Source organism: Balaenoptera ricei, chromosome 7, assembly GCF_028023285.1.
Source record: "Balaenoptera ricei isolate mBalRic1 chromosome 7, mBalRic1.hap2, whole genome shotgun sequence".
Taxonomy (NCBI): domain Eukaryota; kingdom Metazoa; phylum Chordata; class Mammalia; order Artiodactyla; family Balaenopteridae; genus Balaenoptera; species Balaenoptera ricei.
In genome coordinates, this window is record NC_082645.1 from 99,751,701 (window position 1) to 99,767,268 (window position 15,568).

The 15,568-nt window shown below is 38.3% G+C and overlaps 1 protein-coding gene across 1 annotated transcript in view; it reads right to left on the minus strand.

The window, feature by feature from the left end:
* ABCA12 (ATP binding cassette subfamily A member 12) overlaps positions 1–15,568 on the minus strand; it is a 186,631-nt gene that overhangs the window by 119,544 nt on the left and 51,519 nt on the right. The window contains exon 3 of the mRNA XM_059927396.1: positions 7,381–7,534. Within this exon, the coding sequence (XP_059783379.1) occupies positions 7,381–7,534 (154 nt within the window). The remainder of the gene's footprint in view (positions 1–7,380; positions 7,535–15,568) is intronic.

Below are 15,568 nucleotides of genomic sequence, written 5' to 3' on the forward strand. Positions count from 1 at the left end.
AGTACTAAGATTGGATGGTTGATTAAATAAAAAGAGACAGTGTTGCTGGGGTGTAGAAGAAAGAACTTTGGAGTTGTTAGATATCTTTTGAATCCCAGCTCTGCCTCTTCCTAAAAAATTTCAGCCTCATCTGGAAATCAGGAATGATACACTTTTCCTGCAAGGCTGTTGTGAGTACTATGTGAGATGTCCTTAACAAGTGCCTATCTGGGCCCTGTCATCATAAGCACTCACCAGTATTAACTGTCAAAGTGCCCACAAAGAAGATGGTACAAAGACACAGCCTTCACCATCAGTATGGAGCTGAAGCCCCATACTTATGTATCTATACTCCCCACATAATCTTACAATACTAGAACCTTCAAGATCTCTGGACACCAAATGGATGCACCCTTTTCATTCATAATCTGGAACCTGCGAGCACTGGCTGGTGAGGTGGGAAGAGAGAAAGTACCTTACCCAGAATTTTGTAACCCTTTCTTCATTTTTTTTTTAATTGTATATATTTAATGTGTACAACATGATGTTTTGTTTGTTTTTTTAAATTTTATTTATTTATTTATTTTTGGCTGTGTTGGGTCTTCGTTTCTGTGCGAGGGCTTTCTCTAGTTGTGGCAAGCGGGGGCCACCCTTCATCGCGGTGCGCGGGCCTCTCACTATCGCGGCCTCTTTTGTTGCGGAGCACAGGCTCCAGACACACAGGCTCAGTAGTTGTGGCACGTGAACTCAGTAGTTGTGGCTCGTGGGCTCCAGTCGCGCAGGCTCAGTAGTTGTGGCTCACGGGCCCAGTTGCTCCGCGGCATGTGGGATCTTCCCAGACCAGGGCTCGAACCCGTGTCCCCTGCATTGGCAGGCAGATTCTCAACCACTGCGCCACCAGGGAAGCTCACCCTTTCTTCATTTTATTATTTAATTTCTTTATCAGTTTACTCATAAGAGGAATTTTCCATTTGAAGTAATGATCAATTTTCTCCTCAGACTGTAAAATGCTTGAGAAAAGTCTATTTACAGTACACTGTGTTGGCAGATGGTAGGATGTTTAGCACATGGCAAGCACTGAATAATAGATAATAAAGAATACCGCTTGGAAGAACTGACAGCTAAGGAAGCGTCTTTTTTTTTTAAAAATAGCCTGCCCTGCCTCCACTGTTGCACACCTGCTTCTGCAAAGGTCCTTAGAAGAGTAAACACCCAGAGATGGCACCACAGACACAAACATATAATCAATCTTACACTGTATCCACCATATTCATTCATAAACTGACTAACATTTATTAAATTCCCACGATATGTAATATAATGGGCAAGTCAAATAAAAAAAACAGGGATTATAATACGTTAATGGTAATAGCTAAGTAGGGACATGCCCAGGGAATGACGACAACACATGACTGGGGGTGCTACACTAGAGTTGTCATTTGTGTTTGTTACAGAGCGAGATCCTAGAATCATAACCTAATTCAGGCCTCTTGCTACCTTAAAATCTTTTTCTTCATACTTTCACTAGACTAGTGGTTTTCAACTGGGGGCAATTTTGTGCTCCCTCCCCTGCTCCCAGGGGATACTTGACAATATCTGGAGAAATATTTAGTGGTCACAACTGGACGGGAGTGGTGCTACTGGTATCTAGTGGGCAGAGGCCAGGGATGCTACTAAACATTCCACAGCGCCCAGCGCAACAAAGAATTATCTGATCCCAAGTAGCAACAATGCTGAGATTGAGAAACCCTGCACTAGGCTGTGACGGAGAAGTGGATTTATTCACTGATGATTCCTCCCTAATCCCACTCTCTAGGACCAACTCAGGAGATTTAAAAATCCTATTCGGGAACTCTGAATAGCTCTAAGAAAGTCTCAGACAATCTCTCTCATACTAGATATCTCTGGGAGGTATATTAAGGCATTATGCAAAACTTGGATGCCCCCTGAATCCAGCATGTAGGCTCACCTGAGTCCAGAGAATTCAGCCTTCTGGGTGAGGCAAGAAGGCCTGAGTCAAACCTCCAAGTGGCCCATGGCCTCACTTTACTGCCTTTTACTGGACCCAGCCACATGCACAGTACCATGGAGACGGCTAAGGGCCCGCCTCTAAGATGCTGAAGAGGTAGAGTTGGCCTCTACGGCATTTATAGTGCTCTACTTTGAAAAGGAATTTAATAAGGGAAACATCTTGGATTCAAAATGTTAAATTTAAGATACCAGGAGGGAAACTAGGCTCAGAGTAGTTTTACTTCTTCTCAGACATGTCTACCAACAGTTACATTGGGGAAATGTCACATTTATAGATATCACTGCAACGGTAGGATTTATGCACTTATATTGAATGTCTCTGTATTTCCTGTGAGTGGGAAAGACTACCTGTGTGGGCGGCACCCATGTGTGCCATGGTAATTCTGTCTTTAAAAGGAATTGCTTACAGGAAAGACACATATGGCAAATCCTAAAAAGAAAATTCTGACATTCTTTTTTTGTCTTTAAGGATTAGTTAAACTTTTTATATTTTTTTTTCCTTTTTCCCGAGAATTATAATTATACGGGTATGTAGTGACACCTGGAAAGAAGGTATGAAATCTGCTCCAGGCCCAGTTCTGATTCCAGCTTCAGATGACATTCATTACCGACTTTTAAGTACAAATAAGAATGTTGTAATGGCATTGAGGCCTCCTCAGTGATTTGATACGGTTGTCCTTCCTGACTCCCCCAAGAAGAAGTCATTTTAATTTATTTCATTATTTTCTTCAATTTCATTCTGATGTTCATTCCTTCAGGGTCATCTATGCTTCAGATACAACCCCTGCCTGCCCATGTTCAACATACACCTCTCTTCTAGGTAGCTCACTTACCAATCAACAATCTATATCATTAAGGTGTTAAGATTTAGAAATGCCTTCATATGTTGCTCTGTCCTAAGATTTTTTATATTCTTTGGAGGGACTTTGGGGATATAATGTATATCTGAGCTAATACATTTCTAAAGGCACCATGATGGGCAGATGAGGAAATGCCTTGGGGGTAGATGTGCATCAGAAGCACGTAGAATATAGAGGAGATAACATCACAGTAGCTTTCAGATGACCCTGTACATATTATGTTCTACCTAGCCGTGACACAGGCAGATTAATATGGCAACACTACAAGGCAATTTGTCATTCTGCCATCACAGTCAGCAGCAAAGCTACCTGCCTATTCCTCTAAACTGACTATACAAGGGCCGCCATTGATTTCTTCCTTTTATTAAGTTCCGAGATTCCTTTTTTATGGCCTATCTCAAACACACCTTCCTCTAGCCTGGTAACCACCACCCTATCTGTCCTTAATGATCTTACTCACACAGGTCTCTGGAGAACTCTTCTGACATCTCCCCACCCAAACCTCTCTCCACTCCAATAATATATCCAACAGTGAGATGCACATTCCTCAGGCAGAAACAATGTCTCAGGGTGTCTGTGTAACTATTCACCATTTGTTGTCTGACGTTCTGGGCACAGTGAGAACTAAACAAATATTCATCACATTTACCATGTCATAGATTAATTTACCTGTTTACTAGTCTCTATCTCTCTCTCCCACTAGATTTTAAGTTTATATAGGGATATGCCTTAGTCATCTATGTATCCATAGTGACTTGCATTGTCTCCAGCATGTGGTACACATTCAGTACATTCTAACTCAATGAATTAACAATTTTGCCTGTGTGGCAGTTAAGACTTCCTTCCACTTTGTTTTTGATAAATGAAATTTTAACCTTTATTTTTATATGAATACTCACTAAAATGATTACTAGATGGTTAATAATTACTCTGAAATTAATACAGTGTGAGACCTATACAACTCACCTCATCTTTACAGTCAAATGAGGACACATAACTGTTTTACTTCCACTTCCCTTATATTCCCAATAATACCTTCAGGTCAGTTTCTAAATACATCCATATTTTTCAGTATTAAACAAAAGTCTTGGCACTTTAAAAATTTCCCTGAATAGAATCTGATTAGCTATGTTTCAAGTTCTGTGGGAGCCATTCAATAGGAGCAGAGGTATGAATTTGGAAAACACAGGTCATGGATGAGTGTCAACATGACAGAGATAGGGAGTAAATTCATAGAGGCAATACCCCACAGGAGCTGCAGGAATGTTGAATTGCTTCTCCAAATAATGACCCTGTGAGCTCTGCAAGATGATCTTTGCCACTTGCCAGCTGCGTGAGCAATGGCACAGCCAGGGGTCCCCACTGCTCTGATGTATTCTTAGAGGCAGGGCAGGGAGGAAGGACCGCAAGGCTAAGTCCCATGATGCTGGACCATCATCATTGTGCATTAAGGGCCAAAAAATCATAGATGTAATCATTTCTTCTTTCAGACAGCTAGTTACAGTTGATGCTGAGTATAGTGTTGAATTTTTTTTTAAAGCACCTCATCTTGAAGCTAATGCTTAAGAGAAATATGAACTTAATAACAGAACGTTGGTGCCAATGCAAAAACGCATCAAAAAGTACACTTGGCGACTGGCCAGCAAGTAGTGACTGAGTGTGATCATGTCTTTCAAAATAAACATGGTGGGCCTCTTCTGATGAAGCCAAAGATGGCATTTTTTTTCCCTGACTGTTTTGTTTCTTAATGAGGCTATGCTGGTGAATCTTTCTTCACCAAAGGGAAGTAATTTAGTGCAATGGCTTACTTAGTATGGAACGGCTTACCTAGTAACCATGCCCCAGTTTCATTGCATGGCTATATAAAGCATAAAAGTTAATAGCATGGTGGGAAATATCATTAATGAAATTTTATTATTGTACATAATTTTCCAAATTAAGTTCCAATTACTTGGTAGTTTAGAGAAAATACTGAATATACAGCATTATACAGCTTGAGCTCAATAAAATACCTGGAGATTAGAATAAAATTGAAAAAAAAGAGACATGATCAGCTATCTGGAGAATAAACAACAGAGGGTAAAATAAACCTGGACTTTAATCCTAGTTCCAAAACCAACTCAATGGCTCATCTCAGGGACTCCATGAATTTGGTTCTCTATTATATTACATAGAAAAATACTTCTTTGAGGGGAGGTATATTTATGGACTTCCTAGATTTTGTTAACTATTTCCCTCATTGTTACTTAGTTCTTCATGGAAAAAAAAAAAAAAAGATACAAAGATGAGAGCCCCAGCTGGAGCTGTAATCCAATTTGTAAATAATGGACATTAATTTTCCCCGTATCTTCTCTGTCACTCGGTTCTCGAAATGTTCATCTCAAGTACAACTTTTCCATGAAGATTTACCTGATTATGTCCGCTGAAAGCTCTCTTTCTACTTTAAGTATGGAGGTGTCTTGCTTCAGCATCCTTCTGGCACTCTTCATTGCACTATCTCCTACTATCGTTGATTTAATATTTACCTTACCCTGCTAGAACATAGGCATAAATCTTGTGGGGACACAGAGACTATCTATGAAGTGGTTGAATGAATAAAATATTCATTCACTTTATCTCTACACTGATTATACAAGGGGGCATAGGCTCTAGTCAGCTTTGGGTCTCCTTGCAGAGATACACAACTCAACTAGTTGCTAGCTGAGGTAATGCTTGTATATGCCTAGAATATATTAGTCTCATAGAAAATATGTCATGTCATTTCCCTGCTTAAAAATTTCCAGTGGCTTCTCATTATACTAAAAACAAAAGACAAATCCTTTCCCTTTCCTTACCTGTTTGGTTCTTCAGGCTCTTTCTCTCATGGTTTTTATTTTTTCACCATATCCCCTACCGCTTTCATTATCCCTCACTATGTTCTAGTCGTATTAGCCGACTTTCTGTTCCTCTAAATGATCAGGTTTGCCCCCACTTCAGGATCACTGACTATTTCTCTGCCTGGAACTTTATCTTCTAGATGTTCACATGCTGGTGCTGGTTTCTCCCTGTCCTTGTTGGTCTCTACCCAAATGTCACCTTCTAGCAGAGGCCCTTCTTTTGCTACCCTATTAAATTCCCACCTTTCAGTTTCTACCTCTTAACCTACTCTATTTTCTTGCTAGTACATTTATTATTATCAGTAATTATGCTATTTATTTATTTTATTGCTTTTTTGCTTACTTTTCCATTAGAATGCAAGTAACAAAATGGTAGAGAATGTGTTTGGTTCACAAAACCAATGTGAATTAGCAACCCAATAATTAGGTGTCTCAAGTCATTTCCCAGGACAATTCTTGACATGTTGATATTTTATGCTAAGCAGCTTATAGTTAGTTACTCTCTTAGAGTATCTCCCATACTATCTGATGATCAAAATCACGATGATAATATTAAAGGAGAAATGGTGCTACATGCCAAGGAATTTAAATTAAAATTTTGGAACCAAATATCTCTGATTATAGATAAATATAATCTTTTCTTGAGAGACACTTAAAAAAATCTCTACCAGGATAATCTCATGGTCAATTCAGATTACAATGTTTTTCTCAGTTCTACAGACAGTTGGACTCTTGGGTGTCTCTTTAGGTTTAAAATCTCCGGATGGAAAACTGAGGTTGTAAATGGTCTAGATTCCCTATCTTTATTCTTCAGTTTCTTCTCACACCGTACACATTAACCTCATTTAAAGACTGCTGTTTAATTAAGAATACTTTCAACTTTATTGCTTTGATTTCTAGACCCTTAATTTCCTTATTTGCATTTCCTGGTTTCTGTTATACCTAGAAGTTCCACATAGAGCTAGATAAATATGTTATTCTTCCAGGAGATAATACCCCTGACATTGCCCTGTATCTTACGCTTGTGATCGAGTGTTAGGGCAATGTCACTGACAATTTGAGGTAGGACAGAGAACCTCTGAGGGAAGTTAAGAAGGACTGCCTTGCCTACCCAGGTTTTTTGTTTTTTTTTAAATTTTTATTGGAGTATAGTTGATTTACAATGTTGAGTTAGTTTCAGGTGTACAGCAAAGTGAATCAGTTATACATACACGTATATCCACCCTTTTTTTTTTTCTTTTAAGATTCTTTTCCCCTATAGGCCACCACAGAGTATTGAGTAGGGTTCCCTGTGCTATACAGTAGGTCTTTATTAGTTATCTATTTTACATGTATAGTAGTGTGTATATGTCAGTCCCAATTTCCCAATTTATCCCCACCCCCATCCTCCGGTAACCGTAAGTAGTTTTAAAAGGCAAAATTTGAGTAATTCATCAAAGTAGATTATGCTTAATCCCACATAAGAATGGTAATTCCAGTTTGTACCCACCTCGTTCATTCATATTTAGATCATCACATTTGTAGATATAGAAAATAAAGTTGTATACCTAACCTAGGATGGCTTCCTGGATATCTCATAAGGAAACAAGATCTGATCTCTCAAAGCAACTGAACACACTTGGAAGTGTCCCTACCTGTCTTTAAATTGTGCATCATCAATTCCTTTCCTACGAAGCAGATCTTGTGGCCCATAGGGTGTGTCTTTGCATTTAGAGTCTGTGTCACAGAGTAGGGTTTGCAGCAATGGGAAGAAGCCAGTACTAGGAAGGTTTCGAGGTGCAAGGTAACCTAAAAGTTAAAAACAAACAAACAAACAATAATTAGATCACTATGATGTTTGCCTGGGAAGGGAAAGGAGTGCAGTAACTGTTTTGTGAAATTATCTTCTGGATTATGACTGTTTGGGTCCCCCATGTATCAGAAGACTTTAAAATGCTCGTTGCCCCACAAATTTCTCTTCCGGGGATTTATTCTAAGGAAATAGCTGCAAGAATGTTTGCCAGAGTGTTTCAAAAATAAATCACAGTGTACCCATATAATAAAACACAAGGCAGCCAATAAAAATGCTGTCAAATAATATGGAAAATATTTGTAATATATTGCTTATTAGAAAGAGTAGATCAGAAAACAGTATGACCAGAATAGCCATAATTATCAAAAATATATATAAATATATGTAGTATATTAAAAAATCTGGAGTGGGACTTCCCTGGTAGTCCAGTGGTTAAGACTCCACGCTTCCACTGCAGGGGTCATGGGTTCGAGCCCTTGTCAGGGAACTAAAATCCTACATGTCGCATGGCATGGCCAAGTAAACAATAAATAAATTTAAAAAATAAAAATAAAAAATCTGGAGGAATTTTTTTCCTTGGTGGTTATTTCACATGACTTTGTTTACTTTCATTTGACTGTATATTAACTATTTTCTCCCACAATGTACATGTCTTCTTTTGTAATCAAAGTCATTATAAATGCAGCCAATCTTCCAAATACAGGAAATATTTTTGGTGTCCTCAAAATTTAACATACTAGATAAATTAATTATCCTGTACACACAACATTTTCTTCCTATTTAAAAACCAATAATAATGGTGTGAATTAATATGCAGATTTTCCCCAATATTAAAGCCACAAGTATTGTAACAGTTAATGATTTTGTAACCTTTACTTTAACGTTTGCTTTGTAAAATATGATGATGGCATACACATGACTCAAGATGAAAGGCAAGCTGTGAATTACAAATCTTTTCACAATTAGGTTTGATACTAAAACACTAGCTTCCTCCCTTTGGGGAATACAGAGACAATGAACTTTCAAAAAAGGCAGGTTTACCTCCCGGGAGCCTGTGCAGCCCGCCACTGCCAGGGTCCGGTGATCCAGGGACAACTTCCCCGGGAGAACGCATGGTGCGCCGTAGGCTGGTGCAACATCATGCCGGCCTCTGCCGCCGCAGGCTCGCCCTGCATCCGTACCCCTCCCTCCCCGCAAACTGAGTGAGCCAAAGCCCCTGAATCAGCTGCTCCTTAAACCCCGTCCTGTCTGAGCGAAGAACAGATGCCCTCAGGCGACCTACACGCAGAGGCGGGGCCAAATCCAAAGCTGAACCCCGAGAGCTGTGCGAACAAAGAAGAGAAAGGGAAATCTCTCCCAGCAGCCTCAGGAGCAGCAGATTAAATCTCCACAATCAACTTGATGTACCCTGCATCTGTGGAATACCTGAAGAGACAACGAATCAGCCCAAATTGAGGAGGTGGACTTTGGGAGCAACGATATATATATTTTTTTCCCTTTTTCTCTTTCTGTGAGTGTGTATGTGTATGTTTCTGGGTGTGATTTTGTCTGTATAGCTTTGCTTTTACCATTTGTCCTAGGGTAATGTCTGTCCGTTTTATGTTTTTTGGTTTTTTTTAAGTACAGTTTTTAGCACTTGTTATCATTGGTGGATTTGTTTTTTGATTTGGGTGCTCTCTTTTTCTTTTTTTTTTATTACTTAAAAAAAATTTTTTTAAATAATTTTTTATTTTTTATTTTAATAACTTTATCTTCATTCTTTCTTTCTTTTTTTCCTCCCTTTTATTCTGATCTGTGTGGATGACAGGCTCTTGGTGCTCCAGCCAGGCGTCACGGCTGTGTCATTGAGGTGGGAGAGCCAAGTTCAGGACACTCGTCCACGAGAGACCTCCCGGCTCCACGTAATATCAAATGGTGAAAATCTCCCAGAGATCTCCATCTCAACGCCGAAACCCAGCTCCACTCAACGACCAGCAACCTATGGTACTGGACACCCTTTGCCAAACAACTAGCAAGACAGGAACACAAAACCACCCATTAGCAGACAGGCTACCTAAAATCATAATAAGGCCACAGACACCCCAAAACACACCACCAGAGGTGGACCTGCCCACCAGAAAGACAAGATCCAGCCTCATCCACCAGAACACAGGCACTAGTCCCCTCTACCAGGAAGCCTACACAACTCACTGAACCAACCTTAGCCACTGGGGGCAGACACCAAAAACAATGGGAACTACGAACCTGCAGGCTGCAAAAAGGAGACTCCAAACACAGTAAGTTAAGCAAAATGAGAAGACAGAGAAACACACAGCAGATGAACGAGCAAGATAAAAACCCACCAGACCTAACAAATGAAGAGGAAATAGGCAGTCTACTTGAAAAAGAATTCAGAATAATGATGATCAGTAAAGATGATCCAAAATCTTGGAAATAGAATGGAGAAAATAGAAGAAACGTTTAACATGGACCTAGAAGAACTAAAGAGCAAACAAACAGTGATGAACAACAAAATAAATGAAATTACAAATTCTCTAGATGGGATCAACAGCAGAATAACTGAGGCAGAAGAACGGATAAGTCACCTGGAAGATAAAATAGTGGAAATAACTACTGCAGAGCAGAATAAAGAAAAAAGAATGAAAAGAATTGAGGACAGTCCCAGAGACCTCTGGGACAACATTAAACACACCAACATTTGAATTATAGGGGTCCCAGAAGAAGAAGAGAAAAAGAAAGGGACTGAGAAAATATTTGAAGAGATTATAGTTGAAAATTTCCCTAATATGGGAAAGGAAATGGTTAAGTCCAGGAAGCACAGAGAGTCCCATACAGGATAAATCCAAGGAGAAACACACCAAGACACATATTAATCAAACTATCAAAAATTAAATATAAAGAAAAAATATTAAAAGCAGCAAGGGAAAAACAACAAATAACATAAAAGGGAATCCCCATAAGGCTAACAGCTGATCTTTCAGCAGAAACTCAGCAAGCCAGAAGGGAGTGGCAGGACATCTTTAAAGTGATGAAGGGGAAAAACCTATAATCAAGATTACTCTACCCAGCAAGGATCTCATTCAGATTTGAGAGAGAAATTAAAACCTTTACAGACAAGCAAAAGCTAAGAGAATTCACCACCAACAAACCACCTTTACAACAAATGCTAAAGGAATTTCTCTAGGCAGGAAACACAAGAGAAGGAAAAGACCTACAATAACAAACCCCAAACAATTAAGAAAATGGTAATAGGAACACACATATCAATAATTACCTTAAATGTAAATGGATTAAATGCTCCAACCAAAAGACATAGACTGGATGAATGGATACAAAAACAAGACCCATATATATGTTGTCTACAAGAGACCCACTTTAGACCTAGGGACACATACAGACCAAAAGTGAGAGGATGGAAAAAGATATTCCATGCAAATGGAAATCAAAAGAAAGCTGGAGTAGCAATTCTCATATCAGACAAAATAGACTTTAAAACAAAGACTATTACAAGAGACAAAGAAGGACACTACATAATGATCAAGGGATCAATCCAAGAAGAAGATATAACAATTGTAAATATTTATGCACCCAACATAGGAGCACCTCAATACGTAAGGCAAATGCTAACAGCCATTAAAGGGGAAATCGACAGTAACACAATCATAGTAGGGGACTTTTACACCCCACTTTCACCAAGGGACAGATCATCCAAAATGAAAATAAATAAGGAAACACAAGCTTTAAATGATATATTAAACAAGATGCACTTAATTGATATTTATAGGACATTCCAGCCAAAAACAACAGAATACACTTTCTTCTCAAGTGCTCATGGAACATTCTCCAGGATAGATCATATCTTGGGTCACAAATCAAGCCGGGGTAAGTTTAAGAAAACAGAAATCATATCAAGTATCTTTTCCGAAAACAACGCTATGAGACTAGATATCAATTACAAGGAAAAATCTATAAAAAATACAAACACTAAACAATACACTACTTAATAACCAAGAGATCACTGAAGAAATCAAAGAGGAAATAAAAAAATACCTAGAGACAAATGACAATGAAAACATGACGAGCCAAAACCTATGGGATGCAGCAAAAGCAGTTCTAAGAGGGAAGTTCATAGCAATACAATCCTACCTTAAGAAACAAGAAATATCTCAAAAAACAACCTTACACCTAAAGCAATTAGAGAAAGAAGAACAAAAACACCCCAAAGTTAGCAGAAGGAAAGAAATCATAAAGATCAGATCAGAAATAAGTGAAAAACAAATGAAGGAAACTATAGCAAAGATCAATAAAACTAAAAGCTGGTTCTTTGAAAAGATAAACAAAAATTGATAAACCATTAGCCAGACTCATCAAGAAAAAAAGGGAGAAGACTCAAATCAATACAATTAGAAATGAAAAGGGAGAAGTAACAATTGACACTGCAGAAATACAAAGGATCATGAGAGATTACTGCAAGCAACTATATGCCAATAAAATGGACAACCTGGAAGAAATGGACAAGTTCTTAGAAAAGCACAACCTTCCAAGACTGAACCAGGAATAAATAGAAAATATGAACAGACCAATCACAAGCACTGAAATTGAAACTGTGATTAAAAATCTTCCAACAAACAAAAGCCCAGGACCAGATGGCTTCACAGGCGAATTCTATCAAACATTTAGAGAAGAGCTAACACCTATCCTTCTCAAACTCTTCCAAACTATAGCAGAGGGAGGAACACTCCCAAACTCATTCTGAGAGGCCACCATCACCCTGATACCAAAACCAGACAAAGATGTCACAAAAAAAGAAAACTACAGGCCAGTATCACTGATGAACATAGATGCAGAAGTCCTCAACAAAATACCAGCAAACAGAATCCAACAGCACATTAAAAGGATCATACACCATGATCAAGTGGGGTTTATCCCAGGAATGCAAGAATTCTTCAATATACGCAAATCAATCAATGTGATACACCATATTAACAAATTGAAGGAGAAAAACCATATGATCATCTCAACAGATGCAGAGAAAGCTTTTGACAAAATTCAACACCCATTTATGATAAAAAACCCTCAAGAAAGTAGGCGTAGAGGGAACTTACCTCAACATAATAAATGCCATATATGACAAACCCACAGCCAACATCGTCCTCAATGGTGAAAAACTGAAACCATTTCCACTAAGATCAGGAACAAGACAAGGTTGCCCACTCTCACCACTATTATTCAACATAGTTTTGGAAGTTTTAGCCACAGCAATCAGAGAAGAAAAAGAAATAAAAGGAATCCAAATCGGAAAAGAAGGAGTAAAGCTGTCACTGTTTGCAGATGACATGATACTATACATAGAGAATCCTAAAGATGCTACCAGAAAACTACTAGAGCTAATCAAGGAATTTGGTAAAGAAGCAGAATACAAAATTAATGCACAGAAATCTCTTGCATTCCTATATCCTAATGATGAAAAATCTGAAAGTGAAATTAAGAAAACACTCCCATTTACCACTGCAACAAAAAGAATAAAATACCTAGGAAGAAACCTACTTAAGGAGACAAAAGAGCTGTATGCAGAAAATTATAAGACAGTGATAAAGAAATTAAAGATGATACAAACAGATGGAGAGACATACCATGTTCTTGGATTGGAAGAATCAACATTGTGAAAATGACTCTACTAACCAAAGCAATCTACAGATTCAATGCAATCCCTATCAAACTACCACTGGCATTTTTCACAGAACTAGAACAAAAAAATTCACAATTTGTATGGAAACACAAAAGATCCCGAATAGCCAAAGCAGTCTTGAGAAAGAAAAACGGAGCTGGAGGAATCAGGCTCCCTGACTTCAGACTATACTACAAAGCTACAGTAATCAAGACAGTATGCTACTGGCACAAAAACAGAAATATAGATCAATGGAACAGGATAGAAAGCCCAGAGATAAACCCACACACATATGGTCACCTTCTCTTTGATAAAGGAGGCAAGCATATACAGTGGAGAAAAGACAGCCTCTTCAATAAGTGGTGCTGGGAAAACTGGACAGGTACATGTAAAAGTATGAAATTAGAACACTCCCTAACACCATACACAAAAATAAACTCAAAATGGATTAGAGACCTAAATGTAAGATTGGACACTATTAAACTCTTAGAGGAAAACATAGGCAGAACACTCTATGACATAAATCAGAGCAAGATCCTTTTTGACCCACCTCCTAGAGAAATGGAAATAAAAACAAAAATAAATGGGACCTAATGAAACTTAAAAGCTTTCGCACAGCAAAGGAAACCATAAACAAGACCAAAAGACAACCCTCAGAATGGGAGAAAATATTTGCCAATGAAGCAACTGACAAAGGATTAATCTCCAAAATTTACAAGCAGCTCATGCAGCTCAGTATCAAAAAAACAAACAACCGAACCCCAATATGGGCAGAAGTCCTAAATAGACATTTCTCCAAAGAAGATATACAGATTGTCAACAAACACATGAAAGAATGCTCAACATCATTAATCATTAGAGAAATGCAAATCAAAACTACAATGAGATATCATCTCACACCGGTCAGAACGGCCATCATCGAAAAATCTACAAACCATAAATGCTGGAGAGGGTGTGGAGAAAAGGGAACCCTCTTGCACTGTTGGTGAGAATGTAAACTGATACAGCCACTATGGAGAACAGTATGGAGGTTCCTTGAAAAACTAAAAATAGAACTACCATACGACCCAGCAATCCCACTACTGGGCATATACCCTGAGAAAACCATAATTCAAAAAGAGTCATGTACCAAAATGTTCACTGCAGCTCTATTTACAATAGGCAGGACATGGAAGCACCCTAAGTGTCCATCGACAGATGAATGGATAAAGAAGATGTGGCACATATACACAGTGGAATATTACTCAGCCATAAAAAGAAACGAAATTGAGTTATTTGTAGTGAGGTGGATGGACCTAGAGTCTGTCATACAGAGTGAAGTAAGTCAGAAAGAGAAAAACAAATACCGTATGCTAACACATATATATGGAATCTAAAAAACAACAAAGAAAATGGTCTTGAAGAACCTAGGGGCAAGACGGGAATAAACATGCAGACCTACTAGAGAATGGACTTGAGGATACGGGGAGGGGAAAGGGTAAGCCGGGACAAAGTGAGACAGTGGCATGGACATATATACACTATCAAATGTAAAACAGATATCTAGTGGGAAGCAGCTGCATAGCACAGGGAGATCAGCTCGGTGCTTTGTGACCACCTAGAGGGGTGGGATAGGGAGGGTGGGAGGGAGGGAGATGCAAGAGGGAGGAGATATGGGGATATATGTATATGTATAACTGATTCACTTTGTTATAAAGCAGAAACTAACACACCATTGTAAAGCAATTATACTCCAATAAAGATGTTAAAAACATAAAATAAAATAATAAATAAATAAAAATAAAAAATTAAATTAAATTAAAACGGCAGGTTTAGAAAAAATGAGGGTAATTCCAAACCAAAGACTGCAGAGTAAAACCTTAACTTCCTCATGAATCTGTTAAAAAGATTGTCGGTACAGATATGTTTTTATTATAAAAAGAAAGAAGAAAAAAATAGTAAGAGCAACATGGCTAAGTATGCACTATTAGTAGAATGAAGAATAAATAGAAATTTAATCTAAGTAACTGAAATGCAGATCTACATAAAAAAATAAAATTGAAAATAAAAAGGAAGGGATAATAGGAAAGTTGGCCAGAAAAAAAGTAAAGAGAAAAAAAAAAATGAAACAGAGAGAAAGATTGGAAGATGCTATACTGTTGACTCTGAAGATTGAGCAAAGAGCCAAAAGCCAAGGAAAATGGGCAACCTCTAGAAGCCAGAAAACAGATCCTCCTAGAGCCTCCGGAAGAAATGCAGCCCTGCCAACACCTTAATTTTTAACTCACTAAGACTAAATTTTGGGCTTCTGAACTCCAGAATCATAAGTTAATAAGTTGGTGTTGTTTTTAAGTCACAAAGTTTGTGGTAATCTGTTACAGCA